Here is a 23,084-nt window from a genome sequence, read left to right on the forward strand (position 1 = left end):
AAGAATTAATACATACGTGCCATTGTATTAAGTGCTAAGCTTCTAATGTATTATAAACTTTGGGAGGTGTTCATTTTCAGTACAGACCCCCAAAAGAAACATCAGTCCAATCTATCTTAAGTATGATAGATGGGGTTTTATTTTCACTATATATGTGAAACAATAAAAATTGAGATCAACATTAAGATATTAGATATGAAATATAAATTTTAAATAATGAGATATAAAGTAATTACAGATTAATAACACTGTCTACTCAAGCCTACTTAAATTGTTGGGAGGCAATATGGTGAATACAATATAAAAGATGCTGACCCTGAATACTGTAATGATAAAGCCATATCTAAGAATTACATCAACAGGATCAAGGCCTTCTAAAAATGGACATTCAATTATTTAAAAGTACATCATTAGGTATGTAATGTAAAACAACATTAACATTTCCATAGCACTTTATAGTTTACAAAATGCCTTCACATATACCAGTTCATTTATTCCTTACTCTCTTCCTTCTATCCATATGTCAAGGAATATCTTCTTTAAGCAAGGTATCATGCTTGACACCGAAGACACAAAAAATGGACAAGACATACAAATCTTATCTTTTATTTTTATTTTTTTGCAGTATTAGGGGACTGAACCTAGATCCTTGTGATACTAGGCAAGCACTCTACCAATGAGCTCACACTTGGCCTACCAGTCTCTACTCTTACTAAGGAGTTCCTAATAGTTTAATGGACAGAACCAAAAATTAAACAGTTAAGATATAATGTGTAAAGAAGTGTGATGAGGTATAACTAGGAAACTAAGAAAATGACCAGAAGAACCAAATTTAAAGTCAGCCAAAGTTAAAGAAGTAAAACCTGACATAGTCTTAAAGGATAAATAAGAATTATCAGATCAAAGAGTTGGAAGAGTGGGACAGTCAGGATAGAAGCTCTTCTAATTTGGGAGAGCAGAATTTATATATGTGCAGAATGCACATTGCACATGGTAGAGAGGTAACAGAAGAGGTAGCAGTGTTAGGGCAGTCAGGTTAATTTTCACAGTAACCCTGTGATGTACATAATCATCCTCTTCTCCATTTTATAGAGAAGAAAACAAAAGTCAAAAGAGATGAAGTTACTTTCCAGAATTCTGATTTCAAATTCTGATAGATTTTTTAAGTTTAATTTTAAGTGATACATAAGAACACAAAAATTGTACATATTAATGGAGTACCATGTAATGTTTCAATACTCAGATACATGGTGTAATGTTTAAATCTGGTTAAACATATCTTTCTCCCCACTTATCATTTCTTCATGGTGAAAACTTACAAAGTCCTTTCTTATAGTTTTTTGAAATGTACAGTACATTATGGATATCTGTAGTAACCTTATTGTGCAATAGCACATGAGAAATTATTACTCCTATCTAAATATAACTTAGTAACCACTGACCAACCTTTCCCCATCCCCTGTATCTTCCGTAGTCTTTGGTAGTTAATTCTGCTTTTCTGCAGTTAGCCTCACCAGAAAATTTTATGTTTTGTTTTGTATTAAATTTAGTAACAGAGTGATTTTGTTATATTATCAAAATAAAAATAATTTTTAAATGAACAAGGCCTTTTATAATAAAAATAAAACCAATTAGGTCTTAGGTTTGAGGGCAGTCCTTTGCTTTTCCTTTGTTTAAACATCATTCCCTAGCATCACACTCAACTGCAAAACTAGAATACTCTGCCTTCTCAAATCAATATGCTTAGAGGCAATATTAATAGCTTTGGGAATATCTGATTAAAGAATATATAACACACCAACAACCTAAAATAATAGTGAACTTGAAAGGAACTAAGACACTTCAAATAACTAAAGCAGTGTTATTTTAGGGATTTGATTGCTTCTACAGAGGAAAAACTTGAGCTATATTCTGATAACAATGGCTATTTAAGTGGAATAAGATTAAATTAATAAGTTTCTTCAGGATAAATTATAAAATTATATATTACTATTTATAAAAATAATTAACTATAGAAAATATACTGTACTACAGCAATCAAACTATTAGGAAAATAGTCATATGCCATATTAAGAAACATCTCACAACAGCCTTATTTAAACTGAGAAGTCCAGGTTCAAATCAAACAAAGGAAGAAATTTAAAAGGTACAAATTCCGAATGACTTACATATCAGAAGGTGGGAGCCCTGTGCTGTTGGAAGGTGCACTATATAAAATGGCTCATTCTCAACAAGTTTGAGTATCAAAACTTGGAACCTAGGCTTATATCTTGGGCTCACAACTTAAGCAAGTTAATAGCTTCTCTGTGCTAGTTTTCTCATCTGTAAAATGGGGGATAATAAAAGTACTACTTTATAGGGCTGTGCAGAATAAGTTGATATCTATAAAATAATAAGAACAGTTTCTGGCACACAGGAAGTTCTAAGTGTTAGCTGTTAGTGTTGTTAGTACATATGAAATAATTCAAAGACAAGAAAAGCATGCATTGAACATAATACAATGCAAAAACTTATAGAACATAAATATAGATAATTGTTACTAGGTTGATGAATAAATAAGAGATCCAATGGAATGAAGTTTGTGGGGGGAAAAAAAAACTTGAGAAAAAGCTAGGATTGCTTACTGAACAGATTCCAAGAGATCAAGAGAAAAATGGAAAAGAGTTCCACCACAGTATAAGAGCACATACACAGGCATACAGAATACAAAATTAAAGAAAAGGAAGGTGGATAAAGTTGGAAAGGTTGGTTAATACTAAATGATGCAGACTCTTTAGTGCTGAAGTGAGCAATTTGGATTGATTTGATGGATAATGGAAATCTCAGGATCTACACAGGAAAGTGGCATGAGAAAGTAACTTAGGACGATTTCTGCTTGGATGAAATGAAAAGGATATGAGAAGACACATTAAAGAATAAAGAGATTTCTAATTTTTTCTTCTGCATCAATGATCTTACACAGTTTTCTATATCATAATGCTATTTCATAAAGCTGATAGGATCAAATGAGATACATGTGTGAAAGCATTTCATAGGTCAAAAAATGCTTAAAAAGTACTACTAACACTACCATCATAATTGCTATAAAAGAATCTCTTTTTGTTTCAATCTTTAGGCACTATAAACATAAACAGTAAAATATTCAACTATCAGAAAAATTGCCAGTATTTTTATTTAAAAAAAGAGGGTCTGCTTCAACGTCTGTATAATTAATAACATATTAAATATATCACAACCAAGGGGGTAAAGTCAAACAATCACATGACAGAAGACAGTGGTCAATTCCTTTAGTCAACTCCTTCTTTGGTTATGTATTCCCATAATTCTCCATAATACAGGCACAAAAGGGATGCATACAGAGGCTGCCTGCCACTTTATAGAGAAACATGACATGAAACATGTGGCCACTGACAATGAACCAAAGAACAAAAGACCAGGCCAATGCAAATAATGAATAAACTACAGAAAAACAAATGTGGATCCATATACCTTACCACAGTCCTAGTATCACTGAAGAATGAGATGGCTCCACCTGGGTAAAGATGATATTCTACGTAGATGATAAGACACTTCCTTGACCTTCTCAATACACCTTCTACAAAGATGAAACCCTGAACAGAGAACTTGATAATCTGGATTGCTAAAAACATAATTTTAGTCAAAAAATAATAATACTCAAGCTAGAAAGGTAGTAGTTTTGAGTGGAAAGAGCAAAAGTTTTGAAACCAAGAGACTTGGGTTCAGATTCTGGCTCTATCATGTTCTGTAGCTAAATATTCTTGGGCAATTCACTTAATCGTATTAAACCAAACTAGGTGGTCTGAATCTAGGCTTTTCACTGGCAAAGTATATTCAACCTTATAGTGTGTTTGGAGTAGCGAATCAAAATGTGAAAGCACTTTGTAAACAATCTCTTTACAGATGTTAATTTACAAGAATGACAATTCTTAGAGTCACAGGCCTGTAGAGGATCCTGAAACCTGCTCATTCATAACTTGGTTACTCCTTTTGGGAGCCATGAGAACTTTATAACTTGAATGTTTTAGCTATACTTCCTGGATTTTATATTGTTAGACTGTAAGAAGGTCATGAGTCAAGCAATAGATATATTAATTACAGCCTAGTCTAGTGAAAAAAAAATTTAAAATAGAAAGAAAACCTCACAGGAATCACAAAGACCCTCAGTGTTGACTGACCATTTCAAATGTCTGTGAAATTCTGTGATTCACCAGTCCCCCAAGACTAAACTGATCACACTAATAGATGAATTCTCTTCCCTCCTGAGAGGAACACTTGTCAATGAAGCAAGATGGTAGCACTAATTTATAAGTCTAAAAAACAAGGTTCCAATAACTACCAGAATATTCCATTCTAAGTTGTTACTAACCTCTTAAAAGAGCTATGAACAATAAGCTATGAATTAAAAGGTCCCCAGTTGTTGCAGAATTCCTAATTAAAAAAAAGAAAAATCACTGCCAAAATCAGTAGCAAAATACATTCGGATTTATCATTTGTCTAATAAACTGAAGCCCTGTAAGATGACAAAAAGAAGTAAAGTGAATACTCACCAATTTGTGAAGTAAGTCATCTTTCTTATTGCACTGAGGAAAAAAAATCCAACTTTTGATGGTTTCAGCCACTTTTAACAGGATGCCTTGCTGAAGGAGATGAATGACATTATATAGGATCATTAATTAAATACAACCAAAAAGTAAAAAAACCTCTAAATACCTTACCTCTAGTTAATTAGAATTTTTATCAGAAAAATTGTCCAGGTTATACATTTTGTCAATGTTGCAGTCTCCTCATTAATTCCAAAATTTGGTTGTACAATAGAATCACCTAGAGCTTTTAATTAGAAATATTTTTCTGAGCCTCCAAACTAAGAAAAGTTTGATTCAATAGGTTTGGAATGAGGCCTAGAAATCTGTTTCTTCAAAAGCAGCCAAAAGACATTCTAATGTAATCCATTTGTCTTGGGAACACTATATACTATCTATGTCAATGTGACGATGGTATTTATTTCAGAATGAAATCCTAGGGCATGCCAAGTTCTCAAATATTAAGATTATTTCATTTCATAATATTAAGGCAGAAAGATGTTTTAATCATTTTAGAAAAACTGTCACATACTGAAATAAAAGATTTATTATTGAATCAACCCAAAATACAATTTACCTTAATAGCCCATTTCTGAGCATGCCAGAAAAAGGAGGTTATATTCATTACATGATGGAATTTATATTAAGTGATAACAATACCCAGGTACTGCAAAGGGTCATAGGAATTAAAAATAAATACACATAACTGCTGTTTTCAGGAACTTGGTATAGAAGAGACAATAGAAATAATTATATACCAATGCAAAGTCTAGAATAAAGTATGGGAGGAGAGGAGGTCAAAAGAGCAGCTAATACTGGAGCTAAGCCCTATCAGAGGAGCAGGAATTCAACAAAGGTAGGAGGACATTCCAGGGAAGGGAAGAGGATGAGCAAAGGAGAGAGGCTAAGGAAGCACAGACCATGGGAATGGTAGCATAGCCCAGGACAGTTATCATTATGGGAAGAAGGGATTATTCAGGAAGTTAAAAGGTATATGGATTCCATAAAAACTTACTATTTTTATGTGTCAATTAAAGAAAAAAAAAAAAAGGTAAGGCAGAGGGTATAGTTAAATGGTAGAGTGTATGCTTAGAATAAGGGAGGCCCTGGGTCTAATCCCTAGCATGGGGGTGGGTGGGGGAGTATAATGAAAGGCATGGTATGATCTTAGATAACATCATAGTTTAGACATTATCTGATAGGTTATGAGGGGCCCCCAAAGGTTTTTAATGCAAGAAAACAAAACAATAAATCAGCATTTTACAAAAATAATTGGCAATGGTGTAAAGGCTGTAATGGCAAGTAATGTCTGCAGAATGACTAGGAGGATTATTTAATAAGTCATATAAATAATGATAAAGGCTTCAGCAAGGTATTGAATGTAAACATAGTAATACATAGAGTTAGATTTAAGATACATAGAAGCTGACCTGATATATCACTTAGTTACCAAAGCAACACAGAAGTGATAGGAAATGGTGAGATAACTGAGAGAGGGTAGTAATTTGGGAATATAGAAAGAATATGTTTTTTGTTTGTTTTGGGGGTGACTGAGAAAAGAAGTCCTGTTTGGGGCATACTGAATCTGTGCTTACTGGAACACATGCAGGTGAAAATGTCTAGTAAGCATCTGGAACTCAGAAAAGCCTGGAGAATGTATATAACCAATCAATGAAGGCAAGAGAGTAGATAAGATTACCCAGAGAAGAAAGACCAAGGAGAGAAGAGGCCTGATGCTAAAATCTTATGAAAGAGCTGGGAATGGTGGGTGTACGCCTATAATTGGGAAGCAGAGGTAGGAGGATTGGAAGTTGGAGAGATTGCAAGTTGGAGGCCAGTCTGGGCAACTTAGTGAGGACCTGTCTTAAAATAAAAAGTAAAAAGGGCTGGGAATGTAGCTTAGTGGTAGAATACCCCTGGGATCAATCCCCAGGACTGTAAAGAAACAAAACCAACCAAACAAAAAAACCTTATGAAAGGAACATTTAAGAACCACCACAGAGCTGGGGTTGTAGCTCAGTGGTAGAGTGCTTGCCTAGCATGTGAGGCACTGGGTTTGATTCTCAGCACCACATATAAATAAATAAAGTCCATTGACAACTAAAAAAAATATTAAAAAAAAAAGAACAACCACAGGAAAGAAAATGAGAAAAAAAAAAGGGTTGAATATTCATGATATAAATACTAGAAGAGACTATACAATAAATACTTATCATTAACATGAAAAAAGAGAAGGCAATTAATAATGCTAATGACTGCTTCATCAAGAACATATATTATACAAAAACACTGTTTGCAAAGAAAAATAATTGATAGTTCACTCCCTGAACAGAAATTTGGGCACAATTCTAAAAATACATTCCCTGAGAATGAACTGAATAATTCAATAAATGCTTCTAAATTTTAGCTGTCCCAGATTCAGGGGGAAAATTCATTTGGGGAAGATATAGCTCATACAGTAAAAAAAAGTTGCTTAGAGATGTACAATAGGAAGACTAAATGAAATTTCTAGACATGGTAAGTTTTAAAAATGTCCTCTGGCTGCGTTTTTTTTTTTTTTTTTTTTTCACCTCAATTACTGAGAGAATTCAATTATAAGCTCTTTATCTGATTTATTTATAAACATTTCTATAAATAAAAATCCTTATCATAAATGACAAGCATTAATATCTACAAAACCTGAGTTTATGCCAAAAACCACTTCCAAAACTAGAAGCCAATTCCCATCCCTGCCCAAAGATTATCCCTTAGCTATTCTTTGTCTGCTGATGCTAAGTAATCTCAAATACAAGTGCTAATCTAAAAATAGCCTATCACACCTAACTTTAGGTTTTGTTTTTCAAACCCTTTCCCAAGAAAGAAAAGGGCAAGAAGGAGAATTAATTAATGTGAGAATTAATTCCCCTAACTCCCATTTCTAGGTATTAGATAAAAACATTTCTTTAGCGTTTAGTTTGTTATTGCAAAGGGGCCAGCTTGGTTACCTGGCATTTTATGTTTTACTAACAGGATCAGGAAAATATTCCTGTCAATTTATTCTCTATCTCCTTATCACAAAGGAGTAAATGACTAATTGGAAACTTGAATATCTCTTCATAATAGTAACTGAGTCTTGTAATAAAACATGGATTAAACTAGAAGGATTAAGGAATGAGGTAATCTGGCTAATTTTTTTCTAAATCCTTTGAATAAAACTGAAATGTACTAAATATTTTCATATTTCAGTACATATAGCTAATAAAATATAAGGAATTTTGTAGATGCATCTTCCAAGACATAATTAATGGAGATTCTTCTAGTATCTCAGCTTCACAATGTTGTATATCACTTACATGAGCAATTTACTGTATAGATGAAAAATAACCCTCTAAATATAAAGGCATCAGAAATTGAGGTAAACATACCCATTTTTTTTCATATACCCTTGAAACTGTGTTTCAAAAACTTCAATTTGCTTTCTTATAGTTTGTATTCTTTTAAAAAAAGATTTAGAGGGGATAATTCCATTAAGTAGAGGATTCCTATTAGTTCGGTTCTAACTAAAGTTTTAGTATATTTTCTGAATCCTTTTGGATAACTTAAATATTAAAGAAATAATATATTTTAATTCAACCATGTTCATTTTCTCAGTTTATTTAAGTTATCCACAAAACAGTCCAAAGCAGCAGTAAGGATTCCCATTTACCTAAACAATTTTGTACCACTGATAAAATGAAAAATTAGCACCTCACCAATGTGAGGAAGGACATGGAGGGGCTTAGGAGATGGTTTTGTTTTTTATTATAGGAGGCAAAAGTATTTAGTAAGATAATAAAAAAAAACATAAAAATATGAGCATGCTTGGCTGACATGCTGCTCAGTGACAACAGTCCTTGCCTAGTGGGTAGAAGGCCCTGGGTTATTTAAGTTCCTAGCAACCCCCCTCCCCCCCCACACAAATGAATATGTTCTCAACAGATGTGGTGGTGCATATCTATAATCTCAGGAACTCAGGAGGCTGAGGCAGGAGGATTCCAAGTTTGAGGCCAGCCACAGCAACTTAGCAAGGCTCTGTCTCAAAATTAAAAAATTAAAAGGGCTGGGATATGGCTCAGTGGTTAAGCACCCCTGCATTCAGTATCCATACCAAAAAAAGAAAGAATGAATATCAGTGTGCTCTCTTACTTTCGGTAGGACTTTCATAGGAGGCTTTTGTTGTCCCTCTGTGGTAGCACATTTTTCGGTTTTTGGTGACAAAGAAGAACATATTTCAAAATCTGTGTGTCCCAAATCCTGTAAGTACTGGTAAAGTGGAGAATTCTGAAAGAGACATATAAAATAAAGCAAATTTCAAGATCCTTATTTTTTTCAAAAGTTTAAGACGCCAAATTCAACATCAAACTTCACTGTCATGACTAGTATGTCCAAAGTCTTTAAGACTTCTGTGAGAATTGAATGCTGCAATCAATGCGATTTAATACCAATAAATCAACAAGCATTTAACAGAGAGACCCAAAAAAGGAAAAACTCTAAATAAAACACACAGAATATTTTGGGCAAGTACCAGCAAGCAAAACTGAATTTAGGAATATAAATAGATTGGTTAAGCAGTATCTTTGTCCCAAATTTTTGTATTCTTAAAGTAGACTGCTTCAAAATAGCCAATGCTGGTTAAAATTCCTAAGAGGACCTACAGTGAAACATGGTAATTACTTTAAGCCAAAAAATGTTAAGCAATGATTGTATTGTATTAATTTACAATTTTATCATAACATCATCTTCATTACTTTGTTTAGCACAAGTATGTATTATCTGTCATATGCTTGGCACTACAAATAAAACTCTTTGAAAGAATTACTGTAGGTAAACTATAAATCACATATGAGTAATGGCAAACCAGAGAGTAATACATGCATTTGAACACAGTAATTAAAAACCCAAACTCTGGAGGCAAACTATAGGTTCAAATCCCAATTTTGCCTCTTACTAGCTAAGTAACCTATGGTAATTTACAATCCTCTGTGCTTCAGTTATGCCATCTAAGGGACAGCAATCTGAGATTCACTTGCACCATAGCAGACTACAGATGCCTCAAGAGATGAGGCAAAGAGGTTTTTAAGGGCAAAAAGGAAAATTCCATTTAAGGTATTTTGAAACAGAGACCCCTGGTTTACAAGTGGCTTATTGCAGGAGGTAGCACTGTTCATTGGTGGTACAGGCTCTTGCTAGCAGAGGGTCTTTACAGAAGTGGCTTAACTGGAAAATTCTGGTTTAGTATATTTCCATTCCTTTTTGGCAGTTCCTGTTTCGGGCTCACATGAGTGAAGGTTCTCCCTTCTTTGCCTCTGGACTCTGTTTTATTAGGGTTGAAATAAGTGAATCTATTTTGGTGCTGACAACTTTCACACAGCTAACAAATCTCAAGTATTTACTTGCATCATCTCAGTTGTAGTTCACAACAAAGTTGAAAGGATTTTATTATTGTCATCATTATAATTATTATTGCTATTCCCATTTAGTACATGTAGAAACAGATTCTGGATGAAAGCAGAAGAGTTGGGATTGACTACTAAATCTGTCTCCAAAGCCAATGCTCTGAAATATTATACTAAGCTCAAAGAAGAAATAATTCTTCATTTGTCTAGTAAGGAAGATACTAAAGAAGCTTATAGTTTAGTACAGAGAAACCAAGCAAATTAACAATAACAGGAACATAATGGATGCTATGAAAACAAAGGAGCCACAGCTAAATTAGACTTTTAGGGACTATATTGTTGAATTCAGAATAAGAGAGTAGAAATCTGCTGGGCCCCAATTTGAAAGAACAGAAATTTGAGCCAATTGCCTTTCTTTTAATCTATGTCTAATCTCTTTTAAGAAATGTATTTTTAAAACTATGAGGAAGATGTGTTTCTTATACCTCTACTAGATTTAAAAATCTCTGGTGGCATAAACAGTTAATCTTTGTATCACCTCAATGTATACTTGAATATTGCCTTGAATTATTCAATGTGTGTTTTCTTTTTTTTTTATTTTTTTATTGGTTGTTCAAAACATTACAAAGCTCATGATATATCATCTTTCATACATTTGACTCAATTGGGTTATGAACTCCCATTTTTACCCCAAATACAAATTGCAGAATCACATCGGTTACACACTCACATTTTTACATAATGGCATATTAGTGACTGTTGTATTCTGCTACCTTTCCTTTCCCCTACTATCCCCCCTCCCCTCCCTCAATGTGTGTTTTCAAGTTGAACTGTGAACCCCAACCTGCTCTGCCCTTCAGGGTGGCAAAAGAACAAGAACACTACCCCATTTGTCTGGATTGACCTTTTGAAAAGTTTACATACTTTAAAAACAAAACAAAACACTTGTTTTTAAGGCAGTAGAACTCTTTCTTCACTTGAATTCCCATGGGGAAGAACAATAAATAACATTGATCAAAGCAGAGTTTCTTTAAGTCAGGGGCAGCAAACCTTTGCTATAAAAGGCCAGACAGTGAATCTGTTAGACTTTGCAGACCACATGGTTTCTGTCCCAACAATCAACCCTGCTGCTGAAGTGTGAAAACAGAGACAATACATAAACCCATGTACAGTTATATCCCAATAAAACTTTATTTCAACACAATGAAATCTGAAATTTATATAATTTTCATGTTTTACAGAATATAAGTATTTTGATATTTTCTCCAACAATTTAAATAAAGAAAAGGTGGCCAGGGAGGATGGGCCTATGGCTATAATCCCAGATAATCAGGAGACTGAGGCAGGATGATTGAAAGTTTGAGGCCAGCCTAGGCAAGTTAGTCTCAAATTAAAATTTAAAAAAATGGGGATATAGTGCAGTGGTAAAGCACTTGCCTAGCATGCCAGGAGCCTGGGTTGGATTTTCAGTACTGAAAAATAAACAAACAAAAAAAGTAAAATCATTGTTCACCAGCCATTTAAAAATTGGGGTGGGAGAATCTGGCCCCAAAACTTTATTTACTGATTCCTATTCTATAAAGATTCAATGGAAATCAGGAGGCATACTCTTTATCTATTTTTTTAAAATGTGGTGCTGAGGGTCGAACCCAGTGCCTCATGTGTGCTGAGCAAGTGCTCTACCACTGAGCTATAACCCCAGACACAGGAGGCACACTCTTAAATGTTTTTTGAGAAGAGGCTTGGAGGGTGGGGGGTGGAAGCAAATTTCTTTTTATTCAGATTATAATGCTCCTTTTACTGCACATATAGCAGATGCTCCCTTAGCACTAACCCCTCCTTTTCTAGTTACGTCATTGCTCAAAAAAGAACAAAATAGGATATCTGTAGCACAGATTTAAAAAAATAAATAAATAAAAAAGAAACAATGAACACTTTGTTTTCTAGATATGTTCTTCATATATGTTAAACATATACTTTCCTGTTTGCTTTACCATAATCTAGAACACTTGCCTAACTCACAAAACAAAAGCATTAATAGATCATCTTCTAACCATAAATAATGTCCAACAGAGTCCTGTGATACAGCCTTTCTCCCTGTTTTAGTCAGCTTTTTCACTGCTGTGACTAAAGGACCTGACCAGAACAACGGTAGGGGAGGAAGTTCATTTGAGGGCTCACAGTTTCAGAGGTCTTAGTCCATAGAAGGCCAGCTCCATTATTTGGGGCTCAAAGTGAGGCAGAACATCAAGGCAGAAGAGTATGGCAGAGGGCAGCAGCTCACATGATGATCAGGAAGCAAAGAGAGAGACTCCACTCTCTAGATACAAAATACATATCCCATAGCCACGCCTCCAATGCCCCACTCCTCCAGTCACACCCCACCATCCTTTAGTTACCACTCAATTAATCCCATTGGGTGATTAATTCATGGATTGAGTTAAGGTTCTTGTAATACAATCATCTCTTCTGAATCCTCTTGCATTGTCTCACACGTGAGCTTTTGGGGGACACTTCATAACAAAACCATAACACTCCCAGTAGCTTATTCTGCTTTTTCTCCAAACTTAAAAATGAACCTGGTTTGGGGACATAGCTCAGTTGATAGAGTGCTTGCCTCACATGCACAAGGCCCTGGGTTCAATCCTCAGCATCACCAAAATAATAAAATGTAATTTCTAGACATCTACTGTTATATTTCATATTTACAATTTCGTTTGTTTTTGTGGTACTGGGGATTAAATACAGGGGCTCTCTATCACTGAGCTACATCCCTAGTACTTTTTGAGACACAGTCTCTCTAAGTTGCTGATGCTGGCCTCGAACTTGTGTTCCTCCTGCCTCAGCCTCCTGAGCTGGGATTATAGGTGACTGCCACCCCTCCTGGCCATATTTGCAATTTTCTATTTTGGCTGTTAGTGCAAATCAGATCTCTTCCTAACATAAACCCAGAAACTGTATGAATGCAAAAGCTCCATTTTCTATGTTTATGACAACATTCTCAACTGTGACATTTATTTTACTGCTTTTTTTCTTCTTTTATGCTTCAATCACTTTTGAGCCAAAAGAAAAATTTAAATCTAAGCAATGACACACAAATAAAAACCAATCATTCTTTGGTTAACTAACTGGATGTCAGCCAAGACGAACTGACCAAGATGGATCTTGCAGCACATGAGCAATTTTTTAAGAATACAGAGGAAATTTCTGGTGAAATTAATACTTTAAAAATATTTGTGGATAAAATTATCACTTTTTTTTCTCAAACTGCAAAATAACTTGGAGATTATTTGATGGATCTTGGGAAACCACATCCTGACCAATGATTCTCAAAATTTTTGAGACACCTTATGGTCTAAAAATTCAGGGCTCAAGTCATTACAATGTCAATGTAAACAACATATTTTTAAAATTTATTTTTAAATTTTTAATTTATTAGTTCTAATCAGTTATACATGACAGCAGAATGTTCTTTGAGTCATTGTATACAAATGGAGCACAATTTTTCATTTCTCTGGTTGTACACGAATTAGGATCCCACCATTCATGCAATCATTCATGTACCTAGGGTAATGATGTCCGTCTCATTCTACCATCTTTCCTACCCTCGTGCTCCCTCCGTGGTAAAACATCCCTCAGTTCAATCCCCACCACCAAAACAGAGACTGAGAGAGAAACTATTAAAATACTTCTTCCTTTTCAACTAATTTCTGTTTAAATTGGTTTTCTTTATGTACTTCACTCAGTAAATTACAAAACATAAAACCATAAGTTGCATCACACTGAATGCATGAACAGTGTGTTAGCTTTCTGTTGCTGTGACAAAATACCTAAGACAATCAACTTATAAGGAGGAAAAGTTTATTTTGAAATGGCTCATGGTGGGGCTGGGGATGTGGCTCAAGCAGTAGCGCGCTCACCTGGCATGCGTGTGGCCCGTGTTCGATCCTCAGCACCACATACAAACAAAGATGTTGTGTCCACCGAAAACTAAAAAATAAATATTAAAGATTTTCTCTCTCTCTCTCTCTTTAAAAAAAAAAAAAGAAATGGCTCATGGTTTGAGAGATTTCAGTTCACGGTCATCTATCTGGCTCCCCTGTAATGGGTCTGTGGTTAGATAGAACATCATGGTGTGAAGTACATGATATAGGAAAGTTGCTCACCTCATGCCAGCCAGAGCAAAGAGAAGGAAAGAGGGCAAGGACCCAATGTCCCTTTCAAGGATACACTCATAAAGACCAAATTTCCTTTTAGTACATCCCACCTCTTAACTATTCTATCACTTCCAAATAGTGCCACAGGAGCTACATTCACATTTCATTTAAGATATGGTCTTGTTGAGCTGCTGAGGGTCTTAGTAAGATGCTTAGGTTGGCCTTGAACTTTGTGATCCTCCTACATCAGTTTCCTGAGTCACTGGGATTATAGGTACGCGCCACTGCATTTATTTATTTATTTATTTAGAGAGAGGATTTTAATATTTATTTTTCAGTTTTCGGCGGAACCAACATCTTTGTTTGTATGTGGTGCTGAGGATCGAACCTGGGCCGCACGCATGCCAGGAGAGTGCGCTACCGCTTGAGCCACATCCCCAGCCCTGCATTTATTTTTGATAATATCAACAAAGAATAGCTATGCCAAAACTTGATGCATCATTGTTCCAAAAAGGTTAACTTTCTCTTTCTCTTTATTTCTCTCTTTTTCTTTCAATGTGCTGGGGTATTGAACCCAACTATAAGTGCATACTCCACCACTGAGTTATATCACCCTCAGCCCTTGAAAAGGTTAATCTTAATATAGAAAATGAAATTTTACCAATGCGTCTTTGTACTGTGTGTATGTATGAGAGAATGAGAGTGAATAATGTCTTAGTACTAAAACTTGATCACCCATTCTGGGCCTGGTGGTACATGCCTGTAATTCCAGGTACTTGGGAGGCTGATGCAAGAGTATCACAAGTTAGAGGCCAGTCTGGAGAAGTTAGTGAGACATCTCAAAATAAAAAGGGCTGGGGCTGGGGATATAGCTCAATGGCAGAGCACTTACCTAGCACACATGAGGCCCTGGGTTCTTTTTTTTTAAGAGAGAGAGAGAGAGAGAGAGAGAGAGAGAGAGAGAGAATTTTTAATATTTATTTTTTAGTTTTCGGCGGACACAATATCTTTGTTTTTGTATGTGGTGCTGAGGATCGAACTGGGGCCGCATGCATGCCAGGTGAGCGCTCTACCGCTTGAGCCACATCCCCAGCCCGAGGCCCTGGGTTCAATCCCTAGTACCACCAAACAGACAAACAAAACTAAGACTAACAACAAAATGCTTGATCATTCAATATAAAATAATTTATTTTGATTTTGATTGCTTTCTTTTATAGCAAAATGAGATTCCCTATTGCAACTGTACTAACTACTTTGAATTTGGGGTCCACTGGTTTTAAAAATTAATAAATACACAGAAATATCTATTATTCTCATAGTGTTATTACAGGTTAATAGTTACTTTAGAAAGGGACTTTTTGGTGAAAGGGTAAGGGAGAGTAGGTGAGGCTAGGTAATTTTTCCTGTTATAAATTTTTCCTTGGTTCAATCACAGTAGAACCACAGATGTTTTAGTTACGTTGTTTTCTGAAGAGAAATCATCAGCATTGGACTCAAACTATAATTCTGAAGTATCAGAGAAATGTTCCTGCAGCCAAAAGAAATACGAGAAACCTCAGACATGGCATGTGGGAGCTCCTCCTCAGGAAATCCTTGTGGTTCACTATTCCTGTAAATTCTAGCTGACAGAAAACACATCATAGCACAAGAAAGAATTTTGCTAAATGAAAAATAGCCAAGAATCTTTGGTTGTACTGATTGTTCTGGTGGCTGAAACATATTTTTGCAAGAAAAATAAACAAAAATAGACAAGAAACCCCCAAAGTTTTGCTGAACAAGTACTTCAAGAAAATGACTCATCCAAGTTCCGTATTAATGGTACTACATACTATCCCTACACACAACTCCTGCTCTACTGTTCAACCTAAAGATATCAGACCCCACACTAATGGATATATAAAGTCTGAATCACGCATTTCACACAGTGTTTGTTTTCTGTGTAATCCATGGTACATTCTGTAGAAGTGTATCATTATTGTTGGTTTACACTTTAGCGTAAAGATTATTTCAGAAATGGATGCGAAGGATGAAATGCTCTTATTATTAGCTTAACTCTTCTAAAATGCTTTAAATACAACAGAACAAGTTGTAATCTTTTGGGTCTGAGGCCAGAGAGGAACTGGATAATTAGATCTGTAGATTTTCTGTATTCTGGATTTGCCTGATTGTGTGAGATAAGATGGCATTTGATTTAGCACAAAGTTCTATATAATAGTTGGGGGAAAGGAAAAGGTACAATGGTCTAGTAAAATATTAAAGCTGCTGCAGTGGATGCTGGATGATGAGTACATGGAGCTTTCATTGTATTCTTCTCTGTTTAAATATATATAATTATTTCTAAATTTTTAACGATGGACACAATATCTTTACTTTATTTATTTTACTTATTTTTATGTGGTGCTGAGGATTGAACCCAGTGCCTCATGTAATCCACTACAGAGCTATAACCCCAGCCCTAAATATATAATTTTAATGTCCACAATGAATGTTCTTTTAAAATCATATACCAGGTTTTCCTAGATTTAGACAGAAAAGGTTAAAGAAGCTAGTATGGAAGAAAAATGCAAAATTGACACACACACAAAAAAATTCAACTTATCTTAATCTGGGAAAAAGGTCAATTTACTAGATTTTAAAATACAAATGTTAACTATTTTCCTTATAATAGTAGTGGTACTTTTAATTTCTACTCAAAGGGAATATGCCACAAAGGAATACAAAAATAATGAAGCAATGTCTTTAAATGAATTTGTGAGTTAATCACACAGGCATCAACCAGTATAACATGCACACATGATATTTTATGCATTCATTTAAAATACTCTGATAATGCAAGGCAAGTATGTGGTCTTACAGACTTCCTATGACAATGCCCAGGCTCTTATTTTAAGAGAATAATGGATTCAAAAAAAGCAAAACTCAGAATAGAAAGTCAATTATTCTTCCATGGTTTGTAACCCCAAAATCCAACAGAATTTATAAGAATGAAATGAATTACTTGCAAATAAAATGCACCAGAGGTGCTGGGGATGTAGCTCAGTGGTAGAGCACTTGATTAGATATGCAAGGCCCTGAGGTTTGATCCCTGGCACAGAAAAAAAAAACAAAACAAAAAAATGCATTTCAGAGTTTACACTGAAATTTTAATAAGCCACTAATACTATATAAAGACAAATAACTGCACTACTTGGTTATACTTAAATAACTTTTATGATAATCAATAAGAACCTTTAAATAGGTTCAGAAATATTATCATAATATTAAAAATATATGAAGAAAAATTTTCTATAGAATCTTATGTATACTTTAATAAGGATTTAAATTTTAAATCCTATAAGAATTCTAGCTGAGCTAGACTACTGGAAGATTTTTTTCTACATGAACTTGCTGTTCATTTAACTGAACTTCAGTTTTCATATTTGGGGTGTCAACATAAAAAAGAAATGCATGTCTGACTAACAGGGACACAGATATTAACTAGGAAGGTTAGGCATTTAAATAAACCTAGCCTCTTCTACAAAAGTCTCCATGTTGACTAGTTTTCTTTGGCTATAGACACTATCAGTTTTAGTAGAGTCAGCCCTCTAGTCCTTGGATTTCACATCTGTGGATTTAACTAACCACGGATAGAAAACTCCTACATCTGTAGAACATATACTAATTTTTTCGCCTTTTCATTATTCCCTAAACAATACAGCATAACAACAATTCACATAGTATTTTATTGTATTAGGTATTATAAGTAATCTAGAGATGGTTTAAAGTACACAAGAGGATGTGTGGGGTTACTATACCATGTTTTATATGGGATGTGGCATTTGCTAATTTGGATATCCTGGTGAGGAGGGGCAGGAACAAATTCCCTGTGATTGATTGTGTTGTGGGCCTATAATCCAGCCATTCTATGGGACAAACAGCCAGTGCTGGCTACTAAGATAACAGTCACTGTGTCACAATGCTTTTTTTCTGTTTTCCTTCTCTGTCACTTCCTCTGTCCTGGTCTGAACCCTTGATGCTCTCTTTTCACACTAACCCTGATGCACACTCTTTCTGTCCCTTCTTCAGAAGAGCTGATCTCAGAGGCATTTTTAAAAAGCAACAACTGAGGGCCAAATTTTCTCTGGTTCCTCCTAAACTATCTGTTCATTTTATAGATACCAATGACTGAGAGCTAAGAACATTATAGTGGACAAAGCATCTGACTAGAAGTCAGACAATGGCTGTTCATTCATTTGTCAGTAACCAAATATTTATTGAGCACCTACTGTGTGTAAGGTACTAGAGTGGCTTTAGTAGTTTTTTGACTTTAACTTCTTGCTAGGAATATATAAGAAATTGTTAACTTATTTTACTTGTAAAAGGAAACTAAGCTTAATTGCTCAAACTCACTTTTTTATTGCTTTTCTATTTTTAAATTTAAAAACTTAAATAATACAAAAAGATTTTAAAATGGCATAAAATGAGAATTAAGCTTGTTTATCCAACCCTTAACCCTTGGTCTCTCTCAAAAGATAATAAACATTCTTTATATTGTGAATCCTTTCCCCAAAGTTTAGTGTCCATTTATGTATATATGAATAGTCTTTCTTTATGCAGCATTGGGGACTGAATCAGGGCACTTGATCACTGAGCTACATCCCTAGCCCTTTTATTTTGAGATAGGATCTCACTAAATTGCTGAGGCTAGCCTCAAACTTGCCATCCTCTGCCTCAGGTTCCCTAGCACCTGGGATTACAGACATGTGCCACTGAACCTGGCACCTTCAATGTAAGTGGAAATATATTTTATACTCTTCTCTGTACCTGGCTTTTTTCACTTACTACATCTTAAAGATCTTTCTATAGTAGGCCTTATATTCTACCTTATTCCTTTGTAGTGTCCTTATAGCATTTCAAGTCTATGAATGTGCCATTATTTACTTATTCTGTCTCCTATTGTTGGATAAACTAGACCAGGAGATACATGGAAATGGAGAAAATTTTAATAAATGTCTAGGTATTAAAATAAAAATGATTTGGTTACTGACTAAAAACAGATGGCAATGGAGGGAACAAGATGACTCCTACCTTTCCAGTTTGAATAATCAAGTGATGCTATTTACTGAAACATAAAATAACAGCAAAGCAACAAGTCAGAGAAGGAAAACAACAAGTCTGAAATAGTCAAAGGTGAATGCCACTGACCTAAAATATCTTGAGATCAGGAGAGTGGCCTACTAAATGTACAGATTCAAGTTTTTAGCATATAAATATGGTGGGAAGTCCATATGGCTAACATATGTAGATGAACTAGATGACATATGCAAGATGAACTACATACAACAGTATGAGAAGACAAAAAGGCTCTAAGAGAGCCCAATATATTAGAGAAGAAAAGAGTCAAAGCTGGAAAATAATAACAGCAACACTACAAATAGTTCACATTTGTTGAGTTGCTTATATGCTGGGCACTGAATAAGCATGTTTCAGAACACTGAATTCTAAAACCAGCTTTCTAAAGAGGTATTATTATTACTCCCATTTTACAGATAAGGAAACTTATGTTATAGGGAGGTTATAACTTGCTTGGTTACTCAACCGAACTCAGCTGGTTGGATTCTAAAGCCCAGTCTTAATATACAACTGTCTCTGAGGAAAAATCAACTTCTGTGTCTCAAATTGGTCATACATATCACCTGTTATTTTCTTTAAGGTCCAAAATGCTAATCCCTGCCAGATATGTTTTTTAATTAAATCATATTTTTGTCTCCCTTCAGAATGTCCTCATCTCAAATTATTCTCTTTTATCAGTGGCTTTAAGTTTCATGCAAACTGTAACTATTAAGTTTCATAGAAACTAGAACTTTTTTCGGCACAGTTGAGCAGTCTTATAATCCCAGCAATTTGGGAGGCTGAGGCTGGAAGATCATGAGTTTGAGGCTAGACCCAGCAAATTAGTGAGCCCTGTGGCAAAGAATAAAAAGGACTGGGGATGTGGCTCAGTGGTAAAGTGCCCCTGGGTTCAATCCCCAGTAAGAAAGAAAGAAAGAGAAAGAGAGGGAGGGAGGGAAAGAAGGAAGGGAGGAAGGAAGGAAGGAATAAATAAATAAATTTAGCTCTAAAAGAAATAGAGATATAGCAAGCACTAGTATGAATAAGATCATGTAAATTAAACAAAATGAAACAAATACAGTAGGTCCCACCTGAGGGTTCTGCAAGTGAAGATTCAAGCAACAATGGACAAAAAAAATTTTTTTTTTTGAAAAGAAAAAAACATAGAACATGTACAGACTTTTATTTTTGTCATCATTCCCTAAATAATATAGATGTATTCTTACTATTTATATAGCATTTCCATTGTTAGGTATTTTAAGTAATACAGAGAAAATTTAAGGTACATGGGCGGATGTGTGTAGGTTATATGCAAATACTATGCCATTCTATATAAGATACTTGAGCATCTTCAGATTAAGATACTTGAGGTGCCAGAGTTGTGGCTCAGCCATAGAGTGCTTGCCTTGTACACATAAAGCACTGCGTTCGATTCCCAGCACCACATATAAATAAGCAAAATAAAATAAAGGGCCATCAACAACTAAAAAAAAAATTCTATTTATTAAAAAAAAAAAAAAGATACTTGAGAATCCTCAGATTGTGTTATCCACAGGAAATCGTAGAACCAATCCTCTGCAGATAATGAAAGATGAATTTATTTCAGTGCTGTTGTTTCCCACAGGCTATAGGGACCATAAGTGGTATATGGAAATGGCCCTGATCATCTCCCATCGCAACAGCAGCTTTTACCTCAGGTGTGGTGATGTCAGTGGGGGTTCCTAATTTTATGTGATCCTGGCCAGATGTACTTTTTCCTCAAATGAGGATGATCAGTTTAGGTTCTCCTGTTTGATTTCCTCCATACCTATTTCCCCTCAAATAACAGCAGTATCAAATATTTACTGATTACCCAGACTGGGCTAGGCACTAATCTAAGTATTTTTATGTACTAACTTATCTCATCTATGCAATAATAACTTTATGAGGCACAGCTAATTTTAGATAAGAGGAAACTAAGGCACTTACTTAGGGTTACAAGGTTAGTGAATGATAGAACAAGGATTTGAACCTCAGCAGCCTGATAGAGCCACTGTTGCTATCCACTGAACTGTAAATAATTTGGAGTAAACAAGTTCATTAACTTGGTCTAGTGAGGTATTGTGTGTACTTTATTTTTTTTAAACAGAAAGTAGACTTGTAATTTAAAAACTATTTAGCTGATTAAGTTAGAAAACTCAAAACAGGTCAGCATTATTCTCTTGACAATATCTACATTTACTACCAATTACTTTATTTTTGTTTCAGATGAGCTATAATTCATATGTAAGAATTCAGTAAGAGCATTTGCCCCAAGCCACACAAGGCCAGATACTGGCTGTAAAGATTCTTAGGGACTATAAAAACAATAGTAATCTATTCTTATAAATTACTTTCAAATTTATAAGAATATAAAAAAAATTAACTCAATTTTTTGTTTGTTTGCTTTGGTGTGTTTTTTTTTTGTACCAAGGATCAAATCCAGGGGCACTTAATCACCGAACCACATCCCAAGTTCTTTTATTTTTTTAATTTTGAGACAGGATCACACTAAATTGCTGAGGCTGGCTTAAAATTTGCAACCCTCCTGCCTCAGCCTCCTGAGCCACTGAAATTACAGGCATATATCAACCACACCCTGCTGCTCAAGAGGTTTTTAAAACAACTCTTAACTGAAAATGGAGAGAAAATTCAGCCAATATGATGCAACGGATTTCTTTATTTTACAGTTAACTTGTATAAACCAATAAGAAAAACATTTTTAAATAGTATAAATGAGGAAAGGATATAAAGAAGCAATTTAAAGAAAAAAATACAACTGATTTAATATAAATGAAAATATGTTAAACTTCATCCTTGATTTAAGAAATGCAAATTTAAAATAAAATTCTTATCTATTAGTTGGCAACAATTAAGAAGTCTGATAATATATAATGTTGGCAAGGTATGGGAAACAGATATTTCAATCTAGTTGGAGTATAGGTACAAAAATATAAGTATATATATCCACCAACCTAGCAATTCCATTTCTAGGTATCTAGCCTATCAATGTAATTATAATAGTATGCCAGAACATACATACAAGAACACTAAATACTGCAACTATTTAAGAACCCCATTTATGTTTTGAAAAAAAACCCACAAAATCAAGTTATACAATATCTCTGTGTCACAGAAGGATACACATGCATTCATACACACACAGAAATGTAATTGTACTGAAACTGATCTGGAAGAACACATATCAAAGTGACTACAATAGCTACTTACATGGAGAAAAGGGGAAGTGGGGGATTAAAAAAAAGATAAGGGAAGGGGAAGGGAAAGCTAATGCTTTCCCTGGTATTATTTGAATTTCTTACAATAAGAATATATTCATATGCTATTTGTGTGGGAAATGGTACCCAGCAAAAAGCCTGATAAAAAAGATGCCCAACTAATCATTAGTCCATCAAATGAACAGAAAAATCTTGTGCTGTTTTCCACATCAAAATTAAAGATCTACTTTAATTATTACAGATTCCTTTTTTAAAATTTTTATTTATTTATTTTTAGTCATACAAGACAGTAGAATGTATTTTGATATATAAATCATATTGTCTATTCTATTCTGCTGCCCTTCCTATCCTTCCTACTTCTCCCCTCCTCTCCCATCCTTTCTCTCTATCCAATCTAATGTGACACACTTTTTCTTTTTCTTTTTCTCATTACAACATCATATATGTATTCTAATTATTACAGATTCCTTTATTTAAAATGTCAGTTCTGGGCTGGGCTTGTGGCTCAGTGGTAGAGTGCTTACCTAGCATGCCTGAGGCACTGGGTTATAATCTCAGCTCCAC

The 23,084-nt window shown here is 34.7% G+C and overlaps 1 protein-coding gene across 10 annotated transcripts in view; it reads right to left on the bottom strand.

The window, feature by feature from the left end:
* The window catches only part of Vezt (vezatin, adherens junctions transmembrane protein), a 76,891-nt gene that overhangs the window by 40,308 nt on the left and 13,499 nt on the right, over positions 1 to 23,084 (bottom strand). For 4 of the 10 annotated variants that reach the window (XR_009224454.1, XM_058571293.1, XM_046419297.2 and 1 more), the window contains 2 exons: positions 8,766 to 8,900; positions 4,569 to 4,658 (listed from right to left, as the gene is read on the bottom strand). Coding sequence is in view for 6 of the 10 variants with exons in the window: in XM_058571293.1 (XP_058427276.1) it covers positions 4,569 to 4,658; positions 8,766 to 8,900 (225 nt within the window). In the remaining 4 variants the exon portion in view is untranslated. Of the gene's footprint in view, positions 1 to 3,489; positions 3,612 to 4,568; positions 4,659 to 8,765; positions 8,901 to 23,084 lie in introns of those variants that run through there. The other 6 variants (XR_009224453.1, XM_058571292.1, XM_058571291.1 and 3 more) reach the window with 4 other exon arrangements.

This window comes from Marmota monax, unplaced genomic scaffold, assembly GCF_021218885.2.
Source record: "Marmota monax isolate L192 unplaced genomic scaffold, Marmota_monax_Labrador192_F-V1.1 WCK01_AAM20220418_F8-fsc00036, whole genome shotgun sequence".
Classification (NCBI taxonomy): domain Eukaryota; kingdom Metazoa; phylum Chordata; class Mammalia; order Rodentia; family Sciuridae; genus Marmota; species Marmota monax.